Source organism: Populus trichocarpa, chromosome 5 (genome assembly GCF_000002775.5).
Source record: "Populus trichocarpa isolate Nisqually-1 chromosome 5, P.trichocarpa_v4.1, whole genome shotgun sequence".
Lineage (NCBI taxonomy): Eukaryota > Viridiplantae > Streptophyta > Magnoliopsida > Malpighiales > Salicaceae > Populus > Populus trichocarpa.
In genome coordinates this window covers 6,256,141-6,282,713 of record NC_037289.2, presented here as the reverse complement: position 1 = coordinate 6,282,713, position 26,573 = coordinate 6,256,141, and the positions used below count along the sequence as shown (strand labels likewise).

At 32.8% G+C, this 26,573-nt stretch overlaps 3 protein-coding genes and 1 non-coding gene across 4 annotated transcripts; 3 read left to right on the top strand and 1 right to left on the bottom strand.

Annotated features, from left to right (window-relative positions):
- Positions 1-11,061: 11,061 nt before the first annotated feature.
- LOC7457173 (transcription factor TCP21) lies at positions 11,062-13,130 on the top strand. Its single transcript, XM_002310606.4, has one exon. The coding sequence runs from the start codon at positions 11,267-11,269 to the stop codon at positions 12,083-12,085; it is 819 nt and encodes a 272-aa protein (XP_002310642.2). The 5' UTR covers positions 11,062-11,266; the 3' UTR covers positions 12,086-13,130.
- Positions 13,131-19,264: 6,134 nt separating this feature from the next.
- Positions 19,265-19,336, bottom strand: TRNAT-UGU (transfer RNA threonine (anticodon UGU)). Its single transcript has one exon. It is a non-coding gene; the product is annotated as a tRNA-Thr (tRNA).
- A 71-nt stretch (positions 19,337-19,407) lies between these two features.
- Positions 19,408-21,276, top strand: LOC127903879 (prefoldin subunit 5). The gene is made up of 4 exons (XM_052453371.1): positions 19,408-19,688; positions 19,823-19,926; positions 20,027-20,104; positions 20,885-21,276. Exons 1-4 carry the CDS (start codon positions 19,478-19,480, stop codon positions 20,966-20,968), a joined length of 477 nt encoding a protein of 158 aa, XP_052309331.1. The 5' UTR covers positions 19,408-19,477; the 3' UTR covers positions 20,969-21,276.
- Positions 21,277-21,428: 152 nt separating this feature from the next.
- On the top strand, positions 21,429-25,415 carry LOC7456298 (protein PHYTOCHROME KINASE SUBSTRATE 4). The gene has a single exon (XM_002310604.4). It carries the CDS (start codon positions 23,582-23,584, stop codon positions 25,235-25,237), a length of 1,656 nt encoding a protein of 551 aa, XP_002310640.3. The 5' UTR covers positions 21,429-23,581; the 3' UTR covers positions 25,238-25,415.
- Positions 25,416-26,573: the final 1,158 nt, after the last annotated feature.

Here is a 26,573-nt window from a genome sequence, read left to right as displayed (position 1 = left end):
GGTTGGATCCAGTCCAGTTATATTAACCGGTTAATTGTTTCATATAAAAACCATAATTTTATGAAGTTTTTCTTTTAAATATGTTTTATGAGTTGAAATATATATTTTTATTTAATTTATAGACTTAAAAATAAATCTCATTTAAAATCTTAAAAGATTATTATTCAAGAAATTTCTAGATGTTATTTTTTTTATAATAACAACCGTATCGTTGTGTTAGTAGTTGGATATTTAAATTTAAATATCTAAAATCTTGTTTTTACCTTGCCACATTTCGAAAACGCTACAAAATAAAAGCATGTTATTTCACCTAATATTTTTCAAATAGTGTTATTCCTTCATTTCTTTTTACATTTACTGTGTTGATTGCGCAATTTTCCCCACCAAAAAGTAAGCTTGTGGTCCAATACCAAAACCCAAGTTATCTCATCCATCTTAGTCCTGGGGGCATGGGTCCATGCTTCAGGACCCTCAAGAACATAGAAGATCAGTGGGGGCTCTGCAGTATCCTCAGGAATCCACACTTGCTGAAGAAGCATGGGTTACCACTCCCAGATTGTTGGGGCATGAGTTACCTACCAGGTATAGACTAAGGAGACGGTGAAAACAGGGAGGGAGGGAGGGAGGGTGGCAGATTGGCGTGGCTCAGGTGATGTGTCGCGTTGTTATATGACAATAGAAAAGAAGCAAATCTTCTGGCATTTGCATTCGAGAGGATGATAGATATCCATTGGAGTCCCTTTCATCAATAACTCCAGGAACAGGTGAGGTGGGCTCTGCCAGTTGACAATTTTATGGCTCTGAATAAGCCTCCAATTCCATCACAACTTATTATATTATCTGCAATGGTATTTTCTTTCTTTTTGGGGGGTCCTCATTGGATCCACTTGTGTGTGTGTCCTACACACCCAATCATCTATAAGATGTTATTCCTAGCCGTTCTTCATGTTATTGATTAAAATAAAAAATTTTAAAAAAAATGTGCCAACAGACCATCGAGCTTCTAGACTCGTTCCTCTGTAGATTCAGATAATATAATGATTTTTTTGATTTTTTCAAATAAAATCAGCTGACTTGAGGTGATATGATTTTTTAAATATGATTTATTGGTTATTATTTAATTAATTCGAATAAATTTATCTTTTCATATTATTTTTTTAGTATAGTAAAATAATTTAATTATTTTTAAAATAAAAAATGCTAAACTTGCTTAAATGAGTTTTTTTACCTTTTCTTTTCTAAGCACGGTAAAATAACTGAATTATCTTTAAAAACAAAAGAATCTCAAGTTTGAGTCCAAGGGTTTTTTTGTATTTTCAATTTAGTATTTTTGCTATAATCAAGTAGAATAGATGATAATTTTATATTTTAATAAATATTAAATATTATTTAAAAAGAAGTGATTGACGCATTCAATTTAGTTTCTATGAAGGATGTGTCAATATCATTTGGATTGCGCGTGTGGCCAATAGATCTCTAGTATCGTCGATGATTTTTTTTCTTTTTCTTTTTTTCACTCTCCTCCTTGGTTTCAACTTCTAACCCTTTAATTTTTTAAAGAGGCTCTTCAATTTATTTTTCTTTCAAATTTGGTTTCTATTATCTTGTTTTCTATTTATTTTTTTATTTGAGATGATTTTAAAATTGAATTTTTATTTGTAGATTTCATTCACCTTCAAATTTTTTTCTTTTACTTTGAGAAATTCTTTAAATTGATTTTTTTTTCAGTTTCATCCTTCAACATTAAATTGGTTGGGAAGTGAGCTTCTTGATTGAGTCCATGTTTAAGATTTCACTAGTTGTGAATTTTAAAGATTAACTCGGGTTTAAAAAATTCACCTCGGTTTTCTTGGTTTTTTTTTAAGCTTATATTTTTTTTTCAGATTCATTTTTCAACATTTATTTAATTATATATTAGGATTTGTTATTTTTTTATTTGTATTCTATTTGATTTTTGTATTGTTTTTTAAAATGATCTGGATTATCTCGTCCTTTAATATTGGACTGTTTGATAATTAAGCTTCATAGTTATATTTAATTTATTCTTGACGGGGTTACCCCGGTATCACAATCAAGTCTCATATTTTACATGTTGACACGGGTGGGCTTGGGTTGGGTTTTTTCAACCCATTTTGGATAATATTTTTTTTCTTCAATTTCATCCTTTAATATTTTGTTTGCTAGAAATTGAGTTTCAATTTTTTTTCATTTTACTTTCTATGGGGTTATTGTGTTCATGTTTAATTTTATCTTTGTTATCAAATAAGATCCTTCAACATTTGATTTAAAAAAAATGATTTTTTATTTCAATTTCATCCTTTAGCATTTGATTGAATTAGAATTATCCCAATCTTATGCCCATTATCGTGAGGTTAGTAGGTTAACATGATTTGACCTTTTTTTTTCTTAAAAAAAAAACAATTTTTTTCAGTTTCGCCTTCAAGATTGGTTTATTTAATAATTGAGTTTCATGATTTTATTCAATTTGCTTTTGACAGGGGTACCTCGATGTCACGACCAGGTTATATATTTTGTGTGCAAACCTAGATGAGCTCGGGTCAGACTTGTTTTTACCTTTTTTTAGTTGTTGATTTTTCTCTATTTATTTATTGTCGTTGTGTTTTTTTATTCATGTTATTAAGTTTATCGATCTTGTTAAACCCTCGAGTCAATGACCCGAGTCTTGGTTTTGTTTTCGCTTTTTCAAGACCGCTTGCATCGCTTTAACATATTTTTTATGTTAGAAACAAATTGGTTCGACCTGTGACATAGCACGGGCCACCTATCTAGTATTTTTTTATATTTGATTCTTTGTATTGAAGTAAATTAGTTTGCATACCCGTGCTACGCTGAGGATTGGATCTAAAAAGATTTAAACATAACAAAAAATATAAAGCTATAGAGAATTATTTGACATTGTTATTAAAGCCGATCGACTCAGCACGTCAACTTTAAAACATCTAAACACAACTCCTTATCTAGACCGAGTTTAAAATTAAATTATATGGGAGTTACCTTAATATGACCCAGATGACTTGGTCGATCCAAAGACAAATTCAACCAACCAATAAAAAAGATATGAGGATAAAATTGAAAAAAAAAGAATGACATTGAAGAAAAAAATCTCTCAGTCCAACTATTTGAGTTTTCTTAAGGTGATGTTGTCGACCTGATCGGTCTAATAACAACTTGATCGATCAGTAAAAAAAGCTTGAGGATAAAATTGAGAGAAGAAAATGAGTGAAATTGACAAAAAAAAAAAAAAACCTTATGATACGAATCTTTCCCTAGTTCAGATTTAAAGTCAAACCATATGGGAGTTGACCCAACATAATTCAGTTGATTTGTCAAATCCAAAGATAACCTAGATAATTATTAACTATTCATTTACTAAATGTTTTTTTAGGATGTTTAGGTAATTGCATGCATCCTCATCATGTTCTAAACCTTGATCTCAATTTCAAATTGGTCCTTGAGTTTGATATCATCAACTTCCTGCGTTCCTTTAAGCTGAGTTACCATATATATGCATGCCTTTATGATTCAATATCATAAATAGTTGAAAAGGAATATTTAATATTTCCAACAAAATTAATTAAATCACAGGGTTCAAGGCAGTTGGTGTCTGGATTCCTTCTTCTTCTTTTTTATTAATTAATCTATTGCAGCTTCTATGATGGTTTGAACACTACTTTTCATTTACTTTGCTGAATATTCTTGCTTAGCAAGCAATAGAAAGTGCATAAAAAATACATTAAATTATAGAGAAAGAACACCAAATGCAAAACATCAGACTGAACCATCGGGAATGGCCATGCATGACCTTAGTTTGGGGGTTTGGGGGTCCTCGTTGTTTACTATATATATAATTTAAATACAACTGCTTCCATATATATGTATAAGATGATGATCGATTATTATAATGAGCTCTCGAAAGAATGTTCCATCATTTTTGTGTAAAGAATTAGTGTACATGGCCCCTCAACTAGTCTGAGGGGAAAATAATAATAATAATAATATATATATATATATAGTTAAAGAGAGCTTGCATGTGATTGATTAGATAGGAAATTCATTTAATTAATTAAAACAATGAAATTAAATGATATATAGTACCAGTATATATATCAATAGTAAAAATAAACAGGGCTTAGATAATCAAAGGAGGCCATATGACCCGCAATGAGGATACGGAATATATACCTTCGTGTGCCTATAAAATCACCCTGTTCAAACCCTAAATTTTTATTATTATTTTGTAATAGAAACAGCGATGCAATGGGCCCATGTGGGCCAGATAATCAATGCCCACCATTATAAGGTCAAAAAAAATATCAATAGAAAAATAAGTTATTGATGAATCACTAACACTAATTATTAATGAATACGATTACGTTAATTTACTGGCGATAAGCACTGAGGTGTGGTAATAGATCACTTAATGAGTAAGATCTTGACTTAACTTGACAACCTTATATAGTTATAGCTAGGTGGTCCATGTTGGTCCACGAAACTAAGACAAGGTACGTAATGCAAGGGATTTCTGCTGCGAGAATGGTGTGCTAATGCGGCAATGGGGTCATTGATTTCGACTCGAAGATATAGCTTAATTAGCTAGCTAATTTGCAGACAATGTTGCACTTTCTTGCAATGTGCCATTGTGATTTGTATGACCTATGGTAGACCCCCACTAAAAAGGAAGATCTTTGGCTTAATCTTAGGGTTTAGGTCCTTGAGACCATGACCCATGAGTTAGGACCATGCATGGGATTTTTTGATTATTTTGTACATCCCATAATGATTTGTTTGTCACAACTAAATAATATAGGACGACAGCCACCCCCCCTTGTGCACGTTTAATTAAAAAATTGCTAGCTAGGGTTTAGAGATTTCCTTTTCCGATGTGCTGTGGCGAGCAGATAGAGATCATTCCTCCCTGTTGGCCGGGTGCATTTTCCGAGCCATTCCAGCTCCAGCATGCTACGAGATAATTAAAGCACGGCCTGCAGCTAACCATGCAATGGAGGTGGCTGCGTCATTGGTTTTAGTCGGTCAACGTCCGTCCAGGGCATGTATGGGTTTGACATGTCTCAAGCACAGGGCTAGCTTCTTCTTCTTTCTTTCTGATTCGAGGAGCTACTCTTTTAGCTAGCCTTGCCAGTTTTTTAGTCAAATGTTTTTGAAGACTTGATCAACTTCTCGCTCCTATTTGCCTGTCTGCAGCATATTCCAGGATGGTTCTCTGTGACCAGCATTCCGCTATTTGTCTCCTTGTCCGAAACAATGACTAAAATGGCAAAAACTTAAACAATCATTCGCGCACCTCTCTTTAATATGTTCTAGATAGTACGCCTTCTCGACTAGCCTGTACTGGGCTGTCAAGGGTTCCTATAAAAAAAACTATATATTGATCTTTCTTACTTTGATTGCTTCTTCTTCTTTTTTCCAGATTGAAGTACAGTTAAATTAAATTTGTTAAGTAAGAATAAAATAAATAAAAATTGTACCACAGTACGTGATCGTTTTAAAGTTTATATAAAAAATTTAATTAAGTTCTCATATTTTAAAAATTATACATATTTAATATATTAATATTTTTTCAATTAAATTTCTTGAGTGTTCTTTTTAGTTTTCGATTTGAGAGAGGAGAGAGATTGTCAGATTTCGACGATAGAGAAAAAAAAATGTTATTTACATCGATTTAGGGCATCAAAATGGTCAATATTTATGTCAAATGATTTCATTTGATAAGGGGGTTCATATTATGTGTCTTTTTACCTTTAAAGATCAGGAAAAAATAGATATAAGTTCGGGAAAAAATTTTATTTCGAGTTAATTTTAATTTTTGAAATGGTTGTGTTATGTCATAAATAAGTTTATCATGTCTCCTACGGTGTTTTGAGTCGAAATGGGTTGAGAAACGAGTTTCTGAGTCAAAAACCTTAAGCCCTGATTTTTCAGTCAATATAGTGGCTGGAATCTGGGTAAAATCAGACGATGCGTAGTGTGATCTTTTTTTCAAAAAAATAAAGTGAACAACATGACGCTATAAAAAAATAAGAGCCTATGCACAGGGTCCTAACAAAATGGGTTAGGCGGGTTGGCTCGGCCTGCCAGGCCCAACAACGCTTGAACTTTATTTTGTCAAATAATTTTTATTTTATTTTGATATTGTTTTTCCTTTTATTTAAAACTCATAATTTCTTTAAAAAAAAACCGTTAGACCTAAATGCCAAAGGGCTTAAAAATATTATACCAGCCATTCTTAAAAACAGTAATAACAAATTTATAAAATAAAAGGGCAAAAAAGAATCTAAATTTAAAAAATTGACTACGAAGACATTATTGTCTTGTTCACTTCCAATCATGCAATAGGTAGATGGTAGCTTGGAGACAAATACAAGCTACAACATAGACCTATATGACTAACCTAAAACCACAAACCTCGTCCACACGATTAATAGATCCCCAATCCAAGGATCCAGAATCAATTTCTTCAAAATCTTAGGCTTGTTGGCAAAATAGTAAATAAGATGTATGTCAGGTGCCATTTCCAAAGACTGACTGACTCACTGACTGACTTCACTGAAGCAAAAGACAGGCTAGTCTTACGCGTCTATTCTTAGAGCGTTTCTGACACGCTCCAACGCGCATCACGTTTTGCTGTTTTATTGCATTCTTTTGTTTTTATAGTGACACGTTGTTGTTTGTTTTGTGTATTATATTCGATGGATTTATTTATTTATTTATTTATTCTAGATGGGGTTTACTTTATATAGCAAGGACATGTTCTTATCATTTCTTATAGCGTAAGTTTTTTTCTTATTTGATTCAACGTTTATATTACTGTTTTTGCCACGTTGATATATTTTAGTTATTGGTTAATTTTTGACATTTTTTTATTTTTAAATCTCAATGTTTAGTTAAATGAAAAGATTTTCTAATAAAATTTTTTGAAGAATGTGAAAAACTTACGGGGTAAAGAAAGCTATTATTTAATCATCAAGTTGGTAAGAATTTGGGATCAAGAACTTAACTCCTCTTGTAGTTTCAGGTTTGAGTTATATGATTATTAATATTGATTGTCACTAGAGGTTTATCTAATTGTTAATTTTAGGATCCGTGAGGATTAGTCGAGATATACACAAATTAGTCTAGACATCTAAGATAAATAAATAAATAAATAAAACTACTATTTGATTTGAAATGTACCACAACATTCGCTGGTTTGATCCCAACAAAGGGAACTAAATCTTCATAAAGCCCCATGACATAAGCTATTATAATGCAAAGGAGATCTATTAGGATTTGATTTGTTTGTTTTTGTATTTGAAAAATATTTAAAAATATTTAATTTTTTTTATTTTTTGTTTTAAATGATTTTTTATATTTTATCTTTTTGATAAGATAATGTTAAAAATAAAAAAATATTTTAAAATAAAATAAAATCACAGTAATGAAAGTAACACTCCTCAAGTTGGCAATGCAAATGGTAGTAGTACAACTATAATGATACACCACCAAACAAGACCCCATTAAATCTTCGGTTTCAAATATTTTCCTGGTTTACTATTACGTGGCAAGCTATGATTGAATAATGAGAATTTAACAGCTCGTAGCTGGAACCTTCAATCCAAAATAATAAAAAGTACGGAAAAGAAAAATTAAAAAGAGTGGGTCCTACTCTGAAACACACCCCCACTTAAATTCCTCTGCTAGATTTGGGACCTCACTGTTTAACGCGTGGGCTGTACCCTCTTCGGATGGATGAAGCTAGGGATTGTTTGGGTAGATAGACCATGAGAGGAAACAGAGCAATGTAATTTGCAAATAAAGGAAATTGAGGAAAATAAAATTTAGGGTTGATTGTCTTTGCATGGAAGAAAAAGGAGAGAAATTTCACCGCTATTTTTTCGTAATTTGAGTATTAAGAGGACAAGGAGCAAGTACTAGTTTGCTAAAACAAAGTCCAAGAGATTCACTTTTTTTTTTATTTAATTTTATATGATCGACTCAATCTATAATTTAAAACATATATATTAGATTTGTAGGAGAAAAATCGCACTTATTGCTCTTTTGTTTTTGAATAAAAGTCATGCTTATTATTTAATTCATCTAAAAGAGATGGGTGTCTACTCACCTCCTTCATTGTTCATATGATAAATAGAAAGAGATGATTTTTATTTATTTTTTTGCATTTTCCCTCTTTTTTTGTTCTTTTGTTTTTATCATTTTTTTTTAATTTCATAACATATTTTTGAATTTGTCTTCATAAATTATTTCGGTTTATTTTCTATAAAATTATCATACACTCAAACAAATATCCTGAATTTTTGTAAGTTTTTATTTTTGTTATGTTATCATAAAAAGCATATGGTGGAGTCCATCACCTAAATCGCGAATCTAGCTGCTCAAGCAGTGAAGCCCGGTGAATCCAATATGTTGACATCTTAATATTTTTTTTAAAAGTCACATTGAATTTTTTTAAAAACTAAACCATGGTTTTTATTGGTTTTTCATGTTGTTTTTGGATCTGTCAAGTCAACTAGGTTAACTCGGAGAAACTCTCACACGGTTTAATTTCAAACTCGAGTAGTTAGGCAGGTAGTCGAGATGGGAGGTTTCAAAATTGACCTGTTGACCCAGTTTAATGACAATACCAAACAATTTTCTATGACCTGAACAATTTTTTTACATTCAATTTCTTTTCTATTTGAGCAGCGACAATGTAAACTAGTCACTTATTATATATTCTCATATATCTCCCTTCATTTCTTTTGTTCTTTTCTTCATTCCCAAAACTTGAAAATCACCACGGGTTTTGTAGCAGGTTGAATAATTTTTTTAAAACATAAGAAAAATATGCAAATGTTACTAATGTATTTTCTATGTACAAGAAAGAATTTGGTTATGAACTCAACATTTAATGTATACAAAGTAATTGTTTTCAAATATCGAGACAACGATATCTTCAATCGACCCGAGTCAATCCAAGCTAAAATATCAAATTCGTGACTCGAGTCATAAACTAAACCGACCTTAATGACATAATCTTTCTAAAACAATATTTTATTTAATAACACGATAAAAGTTAGACACTCTCAAAACCAAGAACTAACACAAAACCGAGACGCTTTGTAAATCACAAGCACTGCTTTTTAAACAAAAATCCAACATAGTCTTAAAGAAAAATTAAAAAACATAATAAAATAAAGTCTTAGTATTTTATATATGATTGAAGATATTTTATATATATATAAATATGATAAAATTATATAAAAAAAATGTATTAAAAATCTTAAAAAATATATAAATTTTATGTTAATTGAATACCATGAGTTTCTTTTCATATTAGGCACGTAGTAATTAGAGAAAAATGTTAACATTCCAATGAAAACCTATAATATTATTTGAGAAACATGACAAAATTCAATGATAAGTGAAATATAATGTTAACTTCTTTTTTTTTTGTAATGCATTTAAATCTACACAAAACAAGAAAAAAAATCAAAAGAAAAATAAAATAAAAAAGGGTCGAGGTAAGAGCCCGACCCAATAGACTGAGGGCTAGAGGTAGACGGGTTTGCGAGGTCAGTACCATGTGGATGGCCCTATGTTATTTTTTTTTAAATGGTGGATGACATTTTTTTATGAAAAGAAAAGGTGAGCCAACCTGGCTAACTCGCCAAACTCGTGACCTGAGTTATAAGACTGTGATAACCTTATAGAAAGAAAATACAAAAAATATGAAGTCGAATTCTTAACCAACTCAATGTTGAAGGATGAAGTTGAAAAAAATAAATTAAAAAAAAACAAAAAAAGTGAACCGAGTCAACCTGCCAAACTTGGGTATTAAGACCAGGATAATTCTATAGGAAGTAAATTGAAAAAAATTATGAAGTTCAATACCCATTAAATCCAACATTAAAGAATGAAATTGAAAAAAAAAACCTTGGTAACCAAATTGTAAAAGGCCAAAGTATTTTATTTTTCATTACTACTGTAAAATGTCAAGGTCTTTTAGTATATGTTAATTAGATCCTTAGCCTGTTGCTTTGTTATTGGTCATATCAAATATTTTTCTTAACATAAAAAAAATGTTTAGGCTTTACTAATGTTTTTTTAGTACAAATATTTTTTAAACTTGGATTGACTTGATATGACCAGGCCAATTTAGCAGGTATAAAAGCAACTCAGGTAACCGAAAAAAAATATAGTCTGACTCAAAATAAATATTTAAGATGAGATTTTTTTATATAAATATTGAGACGACAATATATTAGATCGATTTGGGTCAACCCAAGTTAACTGTCAATCCATATGTTGGGTCATAAGACCATGATAACTCTATATAAAGCAATTAAAAATAAATTTTGAAACTCAATTTTCAATAAACTCAATATTGAAAGATAAAGTTAAAAAATAAATTTAGAAAAATGACCTTATTTAACTCAGATTAAAATATCAAACCCATGATCTAAGTCATGAGATAAAGATAATCTAATAGAAAGAAAATTAAAAAAATTACAATTCTCAATTCCTAATTAACATGGTGTTGAAAGATGTAATTGAAGAAAAAAATTCAATTAGAAAAAAAACATAAAAAAACTTGAGTTAATCTGGTTTAACATGTCAAACTTGTGACCCAAGTCACAAGACAAGAATAATCTCATAGAAAATAAAATGAAACAAATCACGAAACCTAACTTCCAACCAATATAATGATGAAATTGAAGAAAAAAATTAACGAGTAAAAAAAAAAAAAAACTTGAATTAATCGATTTAATTTGTCAAACCTATAGTCTAAGTAATGAGACAAAGTAACTTTTTTGAGCATGTTTGATATTGTGATAGTAGTTTATTTTCAAAGTATTTTTTATTTAAAGATATATAAAATTATTTTTTTATTTTTAAATTTTATTTTTGATATTAATACATCAAAATGGACTAAAAATATATATATAAATAATAATTTAAAGTAAATAATTTGTTTTTAAAAAAAGTTTTAAAATCCACCAAACAAACACACCGCAGAGGAAATAAACCAAAGGGGTTAGAGGGTGTGTGTGAGCTGTGAAGGCTGTGTATGTGTATGCAAATGGACCCCACCACCCATGTGCCCTCCTTCCTGTCTCCACCAGCTCCTGCCGCTCAATGATTAGCTCTCTTTCCCTCCCCCAAAAACCCTCTCTCTCTCTCTAAACACCTCAAAATCCCTCCTTTCTCTCCAAAAACCCACCATTTTTGCTTCCCACACTCTCTCACCATGTCAGACAACAGTGGTGCTGTCAATAACGGAGCTTTGATAGACCCACAAAGAAACCAGCCGCCGGGAGGTGGTGGAGGAGGAGGAGCTACTAATGGAGCTTTAGCTGTTAAAAAACCACCTTCTAAAGACCGTCATAGCAAGGTTGATGGTCGTGGAAGGAGGATTCGGATGCCGATCATTTGTGCTGCTAGAGTTTTTCAGTTGACTCGTGAATTGGGTCACAAGTCTGATGGACAAACTATCGAATGGCTTCTTCGTCAAGCTGAGCCTTCGATTATTGCTGCTACTGGGACCGGAACTACTCCTGCTAGTTTTTCTACTGTTTCTGTTTCGGTTCGTGCTGGTGGTAATTCTAATTCAATATCTTCGCTTTCCAGCAATAATGTTCATTCAGCTGCTTCTTTGGACCATAAGCCTTTGTTAGGCCCTGCGCCCTTTATACTTGGAAAAAGGATGCGGCCAGAGGAGGATGGAAATGGTGGGAAGGATGATGGTGGGGTTCCTGTGGGCCCCACTATCGGGTCTTTAATGGGGCCCACAGCAACAGCCGCAGCGGGGTCTGGCGGGTTCTGGGCTTTGCCTGCAAGGGCTGATTTTTGGGGGTTTGCTGCTGCACCGCCGGAAATGGTTGTGCAGCCGACGGCGGTGCAGCAGTCGTCGCTGTTTATGCACCAGCAGCATGCTGCCGCCGCTGCTGCCATGGGAGAAGCGTCGGCGGCTAGATTGGGGAATTATCTTCCTGGTCATTTGAATTTGTTGGCTTCATTGTCGGGTGGGTCTGGGAGTTCAGGAAGGAGAGAGGAGGATCAGCGTTGAAGGTGGAAAAAATTGGATCTTGGTGGTGTTGTTGTATGGTATATATTATGAGTATGTTGTTATGTTAAATTGTGCCCTTTTTTTTTCGCTTGTGTGTGAAGAAGGATGAGAAGAATTTAGTGAAAATTAGGGTTAGGGTTTAGGAGTTGGGAGAATTTAAGCAATGGACGAATGATTTAATTAGGGGGTTCTTTTAGTAAGTTTGTTTGGAGATTAATTAGGGTTTTTAGGGTTCAAATTGTTTAGTTTTTGGGGGGGTTTGTTGGAGGAGGAAGGGAGTGAAGAATTGTGGTTCAGATTCTGTGGCTGAATCTGCAAAGGTGTTTTTTTCTTAATGGATTTAGGGAGTCTGCTGCAAATCTACATCAGGCTTTGTGTTCTTATGTTGAGAAAAACTTGTCAAAGTTTGTGGCTAATTTGAGAAGTTTGAGTGCTTTATGCAATTAGTAAGTTCTTCCTAATTTGGAAACCATGTAGGTTTCTTTTCTCTGGTGTGACACAATGCTTGTAAATGTGGGTTGGAAGCATTGTTATGTTATGTTTCAGTAAATGGGTGCATGTACCTTGAATTGATCACTGCAATCGAAAGTGGAGTTTTCCATGTGTCATTCTGCTTGCTTTATATTTAATCTGACGATGCCTGTGTGAATTTGGACTTCAGTCTCCCCAAATTTGTTGAATTTCCCTTTGCTGCAATGGTTGATAAAGAGTTGATATTGATTGATGCAATTTGTGTTCCGGTGAGATGACAACAGTGATGGTTTTGGTCTGTAGATTGTGATTTGCCATGGTGGTTGGAAACTGTTTCTTGCTCCCTTCCACTTTCAGGGTATGTGTTGGTGTACTGATCTCAAAGGAGACTGCTGTGCGTGGGAAAAACTCCTGTGCGTCTTTGTAAGGCCTCTGTTTTGAAACTTTTTTTATCAGTAATCTTAGCCATTTCTCAGATTAATTAGTGTGAGAATAATGTGTGTTCCATGTATGTAAGTGAATTGTTTTTCGGGGTGCCTGTTGTGTGAATAAGAAACCCAATTGTTTCTCTCAATTCAATTTGTCGCTCGCTTCCCCCCTTGTGTGCCATTGCCTTATGCGCAATTTATATATCAACAGATTGTGCTATCAATAATTTTAATCTGCATTCCTTAATTTGACCTTCTCGGGTCGTTTTTTCTTCTTCGTATTTGATATGTCCTTCAATCCAACGATTCATGGAACTCTTCCAAAGGGAATCCAGCGATTCATGAAACTCGTTTGAAGCGATTATTGTGAGCAATTTTGAAAAGTTTGTGTGAAACTAGTGAGTTACACCATGCACTAATTAACGAGGAGGTGGACAGTTCATGCTAGCTAGTTTTGTTAGTGGACAGTTGTGATAGATTTGAGTTACAGGTCGAATCATATCATTTACAAGTTCAACTGGTTTGTTTGCTGTGGGAGGCAGGTTTTCTTCAAGGATTTCATTTTTCTGTTCAAGTAGTCATCCATGTATCATCATCCCAAGTTTTCTTGACTGTTTACTGCTCGGATCCATCTCTTGTATCGACTGTAAGATGCTACATCACATCATTTTCATGTATCCTTAATGAAAACCGGTAGTTGTTGACCAAATGCATTTCTGTTCGGAGCATCATATCACCATTATTAACGAAGAACAGTTGGGGAGTTGGGTGTCTGGGATTACGGGTGTGTTTCGGTGTGTGTGACATGCCTGGTTAATGGATCCCATGTTGCTCCATTTATTCGAGGTTTGCCTGACGAAACCCATCTGCATTTCCCAGTCATGAATATACGCTTAAATGGCATCTCCTATTCGCAAACCCCCCTTGGCGATCATTTCATTCGAAGCCATGCTGTCAGGGGGCAATGCTGTTGTCTCTCTGATGTAGTTTCAGCTTCCAAGGATTCCATGGCTTGGCTGGTTTTAAGGTAGTGGGTTCAGGTTGGGCGCAGCAATCGAATATTAAAATGAGGGACAACTGTTGATACAGTATCAGACTCCGTGTAGTTGCATTTTAGGACAAAAAGAGGAGAATAAATCATGGGTTAGCAGATGCAACAAAATAATTAGCGGGAACAGTGAAGACTTTAAAAAGGTGGGAAGAACAAGATCCATTTGTCATGTCAATATCTGTACTTAGTTGTTTTGGATTAGTGCAAACCAAAAAGGCTTAGAATGATAAGATATACTAATTATTGAGAGGGTCCTACATATTTAATGCTTGAAGAAAAATGGTATGATCCTGTCACATTGAACCAGCTCAGAATATAATTTATTAGACCTGGTTTAGCTAAGACAATGAGTGTCCATGTGAGATGCATCAAGCATCAAGCAAGACTATAATTGAGAGGGCAAAGGCCATTGTTGATGGGCCTCAAGAGAAAACCAACGGCTGATGATCATGGACCCATAGTAGCTACCAAACTAACACAATCCCTTTGCAAATATGGGCAACCTTCAAAGATCTGTTCGTTTCTCTCTTGGTTGATGCTTCTGCTTCAATTCTTCTCGGCTTGGCCTCAGACAAGTTAAATCGAGGATAAGTAGGTTTGAGTCCGGTGGCAGAGGGCTCATACAAAATTATCAAATGATGGCTTGAAGAGACCCTATAAACAGTAAGCCCTTTCCAAGCGCCGTGTGCTTTGGAAGTTGATGCAAACGTAGTTGTAACAACGAACAAACAATGTTTTTAATAGATGTATTTTGTTTTAATAACAAGTGATCATATGGAGTCCTAACCTATCTTTTTTTTTTTGCAATTAATTAAACAAAGATTAATAAACCCTGTATATTCCACTACTTGGAAATCAGAAAAATAATAATAATAAAAAAAAAAACACCAACAAGAATTGCGAAAAAAAATTCTCATCAATAATTTCAGATGAAAACAACAATGGAATAAAACAAAAACCTCAATCCGTAATTAGGTTGGCATTGTTGACATGTCAAATTACTGATAGAATTGCCAACATAAATTTCATCAGTGATTTTAAGAGGAATTAAGATATCAACACAACATCTCTTCAAAAGCCTAAGCCCCCACCCCCTCCCCGACTTCATTTCTTTTAAAGCTTCACTTCATCCAGTAAGCACACCCACTCATTCATGTTTTAACACACTTATGTTTTAAGTTAATTTATTGAAATTTGTTTGTAGTATTTGTAATTTGCTTGTATATTTAAGTATTTTACTTGTTTATAATGATAATTTTGTTGTATTAATGTATGATTTTTTTTTAGGATTTGTTTTAGATTTGGAGGAAATAAATTTAATTTGTCATTTGATAAAATTGAGTGTGATTTTATAACTTAGATGTGCTAGATTGAAGAAATGATAGGTAATTTAATGGGCACCAATTATTTTGTATCAATTTTATGGTTAAGTTGGAGATTTATTTTGAAATTTTAAAAATGATAGGTTATAAAGTTATTAGTTGATTTGTATAGGTTAATTATTATTCATTGTTAATAAATAATTGAATTTGTGTTTGATAGTATGATTTATTTTTTGAATTGTGTTCATTGTTTACTTTTAGTTACCATGTATTCAAGAAAAAAACAAGTCCAAGTCAAACAAGAGAGCTCCTGCTTCATCAAGTATTAGTTTCAGTGATCATGCTATGAATCTACGAAATGATTATGAAAAGGTACCTAATATAGAAGTTACCGATCAAGGCTCAACTACTAAAGACAACATATTAAGCATATCTTATTTGATAGATTCCATTTCAAGCAAATAAATAACTGAATGAAAGGGTAACCTCTCAATGTAGTTGTTTTGTCTCATGATGTTATTTATTTTTATAGAGTTATTTTAAGTTTTATAACTGTATGAAAATAGCTTTATTAAAATAATTTTCAGGTTTACTAATATTAAAGCTACTCATTTCATTACCTCTATGATAGAGTGATCATTTGAAGAATTGTTGTTTTAATGGATTCAACTTCATGACCATCCTAAATGGATGTATATGGTAGATGCTTGGCGGCGAAATTTTAAGGTTAGATAAATAACCTCTAATTTGAGTGACTGGTTTTTAAATTTTTTAAAACTAATTCATGTATGAATCAATTAATAAAAGATTTTGATGGCATAAGAGCTATGAAATGCTTGTCAGGAGAGTATGAAAAAACCATAATGTGACTAGGTAAATTTAAATCAATTAATGTTATATTATTGTAAACTTATATTCATTTATTTTCTTACATAATTTATTTATAATAAATATTTGTATGATGCTCACAAATAAATAATTAAGAAGGACGAGTCAGATGACATGGAAAGGTAAAAAAGATATAAACCAAAGTATATCATAGATCATGATTGAGTAACGTATTTTGAATTTGTAGTTTCAGAAAATTTTACAAAATGCTCAAGATCCGATGCACAAAATAGAAATAAAAAAACTCATGGTTCGATAAGCAAACACACCGAGGGAGAAATTCTATTTATCCACCATGCAAAACGCCTAGTTAGAGCTCATTGTTATATATTTTATTTCTTTTCTTGAAGTTTTAATTACATGTTTATTAGTGAGACTTTTAACAAACTATTTAATTTATAGGAAAATCAACTTGGATGAGAACTGACTCTAATAGAGTTATATGAAACTCATATAGAGAATAGAGATAAGGAAAAAAAGGAGAACAAAGTTTGTCGATAAAAAAATGAAATTGTTCATTATAAGTGTTTCGATAGTTAGCATTGGTTTAAGATGTTAAGATTGTTTATTAGCATCAATAATATAAAATGTAATTGAATTTTGAATTATAATTTTTTTTGTTTTATAAGAGAGACATAACATCAATATGGTTGATAAATATGGTTCCACCCACCCTCCTCATGATCCTCAAATATGGTTAAAGATTGTTGTAAGTGATGGACTTGATAGAAATCGAGTTTTTGGTTTGCCTACGGTATCTATCTAAGAACATAGGATAAACCATACGGTTTCAACTTTAGGCATGCCAGATTCTAGTTGAAGTTATTCATCACATGAATTTGACGAGAGTTTGCTGAAAAGAGTTCAAAAATAGATGGTTGCTGAGATGGAAAAGACAAGTGAACAACTCATAGAACAAAATAGGATATGTTTGGCTCAACTAAATGTGACTATGAATGTAAATGGATTATACAAACCTATAAATTTTATAGTTGGAATTATATATATATATATATATATATATATATATATATATATATATATATATATATAAAACAACAATGAAATATGTATAATTACATAAACAAATATAAAAAAAAAGGAGTAAAAATAAACAATGAGAGATATGTATAATTTTATACATAAGCAATTGTTGGCTTGGAGATTATAACAAAAAACAAATCTCTAAAGGAAGGTAATATTTCCCTTGAAATTCCCATCATAAATTTCACATTTATTCTGGAACTTTTGATAAAATTTACAAAATATATAGCAATTTACTAACTTAAAATAGGCCGTAAATTAGAATTCCTCACCTTTTGTTTTATACCTAACATATATAAAAAGTCTTTTTTTCTTCTTTTAAGAAAATACTTTAGCATGTTAGAATTCTATGGTTGCTCAACTTACATGTAAAAATGTAAGAGGATAAAAGTTCGTAGGGAATAATGATGTTGGAAAATCTTGTTGTGTTGGTATATATATTGATCTATAATGTTATTAAATAGACTCTTTAAAAGAAAATATTTTGTTCGTTCATGTAAAATAAAATTATGTTTGTATGCAATATGAATGTGGTAGATAAAATACATCTATGCCATTTTCTATTGGTATACACATTTTATAAAAAAAATGTTTTTATTAATTTGTAAGTGTTTTTTTTATGAAAACATATTTAATTGATTTTTAATTAAATTAAAAAATTTCAGTTAAATACAAACTCTATTACAAAACCTGTTTATTCTTTTCTACAATAAAAAAAACATAATTAAGTTTCCTATTTATACACAAACTCTATTTATTTTTTAAATAAAAAAGCATTTGGATAAAAAAAATCTATTTATTATTTTATCAAATTAAAAAAGGCAACAATTAGTTAGATTGGAATTCTTAGAAAAAATCTTTAAGTAAATACAAACTCTATTTAAAAACCCGTTTATTCTTTTCTAAGATAGAAAATAAATAATCAAGGGGAAACAATTGGATTCTCAATTTGCAATTCTTTATTATCAAGAAGGATTTAACTGATTTTAAATAATAAAAAAATAAAAAATTATTGTATTATGATCTTCATAATTATTATGTTTGATTAAAGAGATAAATATTTATTTTTATATTTGTAATATAAAAATAAATATGTCTTTAGGATAATTTTGGAGTAGATTTTTATACTTTCAAAACAATAAGTGCAAAAAAAACATGTATTCAGGGACAATATTTATTATATTTTATCTCTAAAATATCCATGTAAAAAGCTCTTAATTTTAGAATTGTTCAACTAAGGCATGCAATAATAAAAATAATTATGATCATAGTTTTAAAACCCAATCTGGAACAAGTCACGGGTCACGAGGGTCAACTCGGGTTAACTAAAAAAAATTCTTTTAAAAATGATCAAAATAATGTTATTTTGATCAAAGATTATATTCTCGAAATAAAAGACTGAGTTTTATTTGAGTTTTTATCCTAGGTCAACCAAATCATAGGTCGACCTAAGTTTTTGATCCGGTCAAGCCATGCTAAATTTTTCTCTATTTTTTTCTTAAATCTAAACATGTCCAAAACCCAAAGCAGTAGGGTCTCGGGTTGAACAATCAGGTCAATCTGAGTTTTATAATTAGAGTTATTATACCATTATTAATTTCAACACAATATAAACTAAAGTAATTTTTTTTTTATTTTTTTAAATATGTAAGTTTGAGAATAATACATATTAATGATAAAATATTTTTTTATTGTCTTGTCCACCATTAATCAATATACAAATACAATTACAGTGTCTTATAAAACACCACCAAATGCAATGTTATTCTTTTTTGTCTTCTCCATTTTCATTGTCTTTGTTTCTGGAAAATTTAGGAGCTGTCTGGGAACGCGTTTGAAATTTTGTTTTTCATAAGTTTAAATTTTTTTGTTTAAAATTATTATTTTTAAAAAATAAAAAATATTATTTTAATATATTTGTAAGATAAATAAATTTTTAAAAACAACAACTACAAAACTCTTTCTAAATACTCAATGCCCCCATGCAGGATCGAACTACAGACCTTCAGTTTACAATACTGACGCTGTACCACTGAGCTATAGGGGCACCTGACTACTGTTTTTCAAATAAAAATTTGTGTTATTATATTAAATTGGGCCCCGTCAAAACTGGGCCTCAAGGGACAAGTGGCATCACCACAACAAGGAGTAAGCAACAGGAGAAACATTGGAGGCAACAACCATCACCATGGCATCATCCAAAGGAGGAGCTACCAGTCCAGCGGTGTTGAGAGCATCTGAGATGGAGAAAATGAGTGTAGAACAACTAAAAGCATTAAAAGAACAAACAGATCTTGAAGTCAATCTCTTACAAGACAGCCTTAACAACATCAAGACAGCCACTGGTCGTCTTGAAATCACCGCCACTTCACTTCATGACCTCTCTCTCCGTCCCCAAGGTAAACCCTTTATTTCCTTTTCACTTAAAGCTTCGAGGTCTTTGGATCTTTGTTTGTTTTATAAGTCAAAGATTGAATCTTTATGATTTGTTTTTGTGGGTTTGGGTTGTGGGTTTTTTTTTTTGAAATATTAGGAAAGAAGATGTTGGTGCCATTAACTGCTTCACTTTATGTACCTGGTACACTTGATGATGCTGATAAAGTTCTTGTTGATATTGGAACTGGATATTTTGTTGAGGTTAGTTGGTTACAGCTTGCTGCTTTTTTTTTTAGTGGTTTAGCATCGGATTGGATTGTTTTAACTTCACTGATTGGTTGCCTGTTGGTTTTGTTAACAGAAAACAATGAATGAAGGGAAAGATTATTGCGAGCGCAAGATTAACTTGTTGAAGTCTAATTTTGATCAGCTTATTGAGGTATGTTTTCAATCAATCTTTGTGTTAAGGATGTTGCGGAATTGTTCACATTTGGAAATAGTAGCACTGGGCACTTAATTTGGTTTCTTTAAACCTGTTCTTTTGATGCTAATTGTGTTTGGGGAGTGCAGTAGTCTTTTAGAAGGAACTGCTTTTTAGCAGTTTGATAGGGTGCTTTACTGATTGTTGGTATGGTGCTATACCTGCATAGCGCATCATAACTGTTGATTGAACCATGCAATGCTAATTGCCTGCCAGTCTTTTCCCAAAGTATTTGTCAGCTTAAATCCATTTTCACCATATTTAGTTGCACCTTTCTACTCCTGGTTTCTCCATGTTTCTTCATGTCCCTTCTATAATGTCAGTTCATGTCCCAACTTACAAGAATTGCAGCAATTTTGAAGGATTGTGCTGCGGTCATGTGATTTAAATTGGAATGAATTCGAACTCCCTGTATACTGGTCTTCTGACACCAAACCATACCAGCATTTGGCCACTGTTGCATTTTGCATAAGATTGGAGAGCTGGCAAGTTTTCTATTTAGGACCACACTTGCAGAAATTTTGATTGTCATTAATCCCGTGTCAAAATAAGCATGCTGGGAAGAAAGTAGTCCATCAAGTTAAACATAATAATACTAATTCAAGGGTTTAGAATGCATTTTCTTTTCTTCTTTGAAATTGAGGCTTCAATCTTTTTCAATGGTTTGATATCACCATCGCTGCTACTTGCTAGTCATTCAGTGATGGGATTGCTAAATTTGAAATGCTTAAATTACAGCTTGCAACTAAAAAGAAGACTGTAGCAGATGAAGCAGGGGCAATCTTACAGGCAAAACTGAGGCAGTTGGCTCCTACAACTTAAGATTTTCAGAATCTCTGCACCCTTTTTGTTAGGTTGTTGAATTTCCAGCGTTGTGTAAAGGTACTGCTCTGTAAAACTGCATTAGAGGTGACGTAAGTGCTCACCAATTTTTTTTCTTTCTCATTGAGGAGTGAGGAGAAGTTTTCTCAATTCAAATGAGACCAACCTTGGATTAACCAATTACGCTGAAAATAATATGAAGTTAGTGATGATAATATCCAATCTTGTTAATAGGGAGGTCATTGAGGTATCCTCGCAGTTCAATAATTTGAAGGCATGCTGATCTGTTTAATGAATCTTTTATTTCAGATGGTGTGTTATGACTTTTATGACTTTGCTTTGCCATTAGTTTAATTTCCCTTATTGACCAGTTCTCCACAGATTTTCTCTGTCTGGCAAAAAATGAATGCTTCATACTGTATTGATTTCTTTCTTTTTTGATCTATTTGAAATTTACTAATGTGCTGAACTTCTAACTAATCCTGCTTGCCTAATAGAAAGGTTGTGGTCCAAGAGCTTTTATTGGATCTATGTATATTTTGCCTTAGTGGGGCCAAATTTCAACTCCTCACACTTGCAACTTACGCCGTGTTGGATGTGCTTTTCAAATTTTTTTGAGTATTTTTTGTTAGCTTCAATTACTTCTTTTTTTTGTGTCTTTGGACTCTTTTAATTTGTTAATGTAAAAATAAAATAAAAAATATTATTTTAATATATCTCTAAATAAAAAGCATTTTAAAAAGTAATATTTATAACAGACAATCTCAGAACAGAATCTTGACTGTTCCACAAGACCACAAGTGATGTATTGGAATTGCGAAGTTAATTTTGCTTTATCTGACCTAATCAAGAACCTAATGCAACAATTTGTGTATAAATAATAATTATATGCTCAGTAGGAGCATTGTTTCTTGGTTGTGCAGTTATCTGGATCATGCCTCAGCTTCTTTTATTCTTTTTGTTTGTTTTTTTTTGTTTCATTAAACTAATTGATGTTGGATTGAAAGAGATTGTGACTCGGTTGTAATCACTTGATTACAGGGCTCAATATGTGCAGAACTTGGGATCATTCTATCATATATCCTTAAATTTCTTATTAACTCGAGCCTGGTTCCCTAATCAATCCCGTACGAAGTCTAGGCATGTTTAACATGAGAATCCATGTTCAAGTTTGGCTCCTTTAGTAAAGAAGTGAGTTCAGGTTCAACCTTGTTTGCAACCCTAAAGTGAGACATGAATACACCCACTAATACCTCAACAGCGAAGGTCCTTAACAATGGATTGACCAATGGACCCCTTTTGTTTTGATTTTCCTTCTACATCCAGAGAAACTAAATCCCTCAAATAAATGAGGTTTAGGACTCGAATTTGCAAAGTTAAGACCTCGATTAAGAAAGGATTTAGTTTTAAAAGCCGACCCTAAACGGCATCCTCTTAACTGTTGAAATGAAAAAGAGAAGTTAATTGTACTGAAACAAAACAATATCAAGACAGACATTTTAAATTCAAAGCCATTGCATCTTAGAAAAGAGAAGTTTCTAGTTACAAATCAGGGGAAGAATCCATTTTTCTTTCCCAGTTAAATGAAGAAGTGATTAGATAAACAGACAAAGATTTGGGACAATCCCTGGTTGAATAAACTTCCAAAACAATTTCTGTCCTATAGTATTATAGTTAAACCACCCCTCTTCGTTGCTTCTTTTGTATGCGTGTCTGTAAATTATGTCTCTCTTATCATGTGGACACTAGATCATTTGGTGGAGTTATTGTTGCTGGTCTTGGAGGCAATTTCCACAAGTGACAGTAGACACCAGCGGTAGAGGAATGTGGATATGAACTGTGGAGGGTCAGGTTTATTTGACATTTAGGAAGAAGGGTTGATGGAAGACATTATGATGACATTATTGCACACTGTCCTTGTGGTTCAAACCCAATCCCTAGAGACGTTGATTGATTTTGGTAGCCGTGTATGTAGGGCATGATAAACCTTCAATCTAACATGATATGCCTTTTGTTTTTGTACATTTTGTGCTTGGTAGATGACTAGATAGGCTGGCCTTTGTCGTAAAAGATTGTAGTAACTGCTTGGGTTATGGTCAAGACGGTTAATGTTCTCGTTGCTGGTAGCGTTTGGTAATCCAAACATGTTTATGTTTTTTCCATATGCATGTTTTTTTTTCTTTTAAGAAAGTATTAAGGCTAGAGCATCGTCATAGGCAAGGATTGGTGCTGAATCTATGACTGATTCTCATGCCGCGTGGAGTCTCTAGAGCTTCGGCTAGATATAGGCGTGGATGTAGAGACTTTGTAGATATGTTGGGTGGGACCGGGTGCAATGCTCCATAAGAGGGTGTGGAGACCACTATTTTATTATACCCCCTCCCCTGTAGAAGGGTAGATGGAATGTACGTTTGTAACTTAAGAACAGGTGGAAACATTTTACTGCTTCATCATTGATTCATGTTGTGGACAAAGTAGGTGTTGTTTCTCTCTACATATAGTAGAACTAAGGGAATTTCAGAGGCAGCCCGTGCTATCATTATTTCTGTTTCTCTCCCATACTTTTCTGTGCTTTTGGATCTGAATATTGCTTGAAAGCGTGTGAATTTTAGTATGGAAAGATCGAAAGTGATGAAAACTATTACTGCAGGAAACATAGCTCCGCAGCCCATTTTTGGCATCATTGAATCTACTCATCCTTGCATTTCTTATCCACAGAAATCAACTGTTAGAGATGCATCCTTTTCTTCCTATCTCAGACCGATGCCAGAACAGATTACTCAAGTTGATGATTCTGAGATAAGCATTTTCGATGCACAGAAGTACTTCAATGAAAGTGGCGGTGACACCAAATTGAGCAGGAGAGTTTCTCCAGTTAATGCTAAACTTGAACGCGTATCCGAGCGATATGATTTCTCTTCGCTTCCTAGATTGTCGTCTGCCTCGTCTTCGGTTGATGGATATGGCAGGAATTATAGAGCTCGTTCTTTCCACGCAACACCAACCGCTTCATCTGAAGCTAGTTGGAATAGCCAGGCTGGTTTATTGTCTAATCCACCAGGTGCTATCGCTGTCTCTATGCGAAACCCACCTCGAAATGATGACAAGAGAAAAGGGTCTGGTACAAAATGGCTTCTTAGGAGAAAATGTCCATGTTCAGGTAAGAAATCTGTTCAAATCGAGGAAAAGCTATCAGAACCAAGAACCCTATCACGGATAAGTCACACTAAAGGACTCTCTGTGGATCTCAAAAAGCAGATTCAGATTCCTACCCCTGTAGAAAATCCTATTGAAAAAAGTTCGGCTACACCGGACTGGCTCGAAAGACGTGAAGTAATCCCCAGTTCTCATAGAATGTCGGCAGATGGCAAGCTCGAAAGGCGTGATGCGATTCCTAATACTCATCGAATCTTGGCAGACAACAGCCGATTTCCTTCAGGCTTAAGCCACCAACGTGTAGTGGCCTCGGCAAGACCATTTAGTACTGATACTACTGCTGGGTTCAGTTTTCCTATACTGAGCCAAACCCCACCTCCCATGAAACTGGTGTTGCCATCAACTACATATAACCCTCCTCTTGAGGATCCACCGCGCGAGTCGTTGGAAGTTTTTCGGCCAGCTGAAGGTCCTATTCCAACAAAGTCAACTTCTGATCTTCAGCGACGTCAAAGCTTCACAGTCATGGACGACGATATGGCAAGTGATGCAAGTTCAGACTTGTTCGAGATTGAGAGTTTCTCAACTCAGACAACATCATATGCAATGTATCCTAATCATCGCGATTCCCTTGATGATGCTCCTAGCTTTAACACAAGGCGATTAGCTGCAACAAATGGAGGGGATTTGTATTGTAGACGAAGTCTTGATGAACCTAGAACACCATCAATTGCACCAACAGAATGTTATGCGCCAAGCGAGGCTAGCATAGACTGGAGTGTGACAACAGCAGAAGGGTTTGACAGAGGAAGTGTTACTAACTTCTCAGTCAGTGCATCAGAAGTTGATGAAACGGCAATGATGCGTGGCCGCGAGGATGAAAAGAATAGCGGCGGTGGGAAGAACAGAGGAGGGAATGGAGCGTTGTTGATGAGTTGTCGGTGCGAGAAGGCGGTTAGTGTAGGGCCACATCCGGTGAAATGTGTGCCTGAAGAGGGACAAAGAGTAGCAAGCTCCACAGTGAGGCATGTGGGAAGTAGGCCAGCTGTGATGAACAAGCCACCACTTGCTAGGTTTCACTCTGCTCGATTGTCTTTACCCTTTGCAACATAGGTCATAGGAAGCAAGCTGTGATGGTAAATTGCTTGCTTCCATGTTCATCAGTTCCCTAAGCAGATACTCTTTCTTTCTCCTTTTCTCTTTTCTTTCTTTCTTTCTTTTTGTGACCTTTTTTGATTGATTGTTGATGGGAGTTCATACTTTCTCTGAGTAAATAAACGAACAATTACAACGTTACAGCCTATAACTAATTAGAGGTTCGTATAGAAACAATTTTTCTCGTGGTTTTCTACATTTTTTTTAGAAAACCTAATTCAACACCATCGATCATTAAATTATGAAAAATAATGCCAAACATTAATATTTTCATAGATGATTGATAAGTTGATTAAAACCCGATAATGAAATCCATAAATCAAGGAGAGACGGAAAAACACAATGAAAATGATGAATGACTCGTGTGTTAATTTTTTCCAGCCTAGACAATGGGGCAATATTCAAGCCCAAGTGTCTGGGTTTCTTTTTTTTGTATTCATTTTCATATATATATTTAAAAAAAATATTTATTAAGAATGTAATTGCATTAAAAAATTGATTTTTTTATTTCATAATATCGATATGAAAAAAATCAAAACAATAAATAATAAATAAATTATTTTATACAATTTAATAATTTATAATAATTAAAAAATGAGTCTATTAGTAAATTAGTTTTTTTATGAATTGAGTAAAATCAATTAATTAAAGAAGAATTTAGATTAAAAATTATAAGAAGAATTTGTTTTTATCCAATGAGTGAGTTTTTTTAATATTATGAAAGATAATGAATATTATTATTGAGAAATTGATATAATAATCAAAACACATATAATATAGAGAAATTGATATAATAAAAACTGATCATGCTATTAAAATAATTAGATTTAATGATGAAGAGGTGGGGATTGAAAGATAACAAAAATATGCATTTGTGAAGAAATTATTATCTTTCATTTTCAACTATTTTATATTTTAAATTTATGCTAGTTTAATTTTATTATTAAAATATTTCAAGAAATAATTTAATGACTGAATAAATTATAATTTCATTTTTTTACAGTGAATTATCTTTTTTTTATGATGATTATAATTTTTTTAACATGATTTTGATGAGTGAAGAAATTTTCATTTGAAGTTAGTTCAATAATAATAATAATAATGCTTGTTATAAGCTAAAGTAAAAAATAATGATATTATTTATTATTTTAAATATTACAAAACAAAATATAAAGAAATTTATTCTAATTTATACACATAACCAAAAGCAACTTCATCTCCATCTTTTATTGGATCTCGGCTTCTATGTTAGATCACTTTTATCTCTACATATAGTAATTAAACGCCTTTTAAA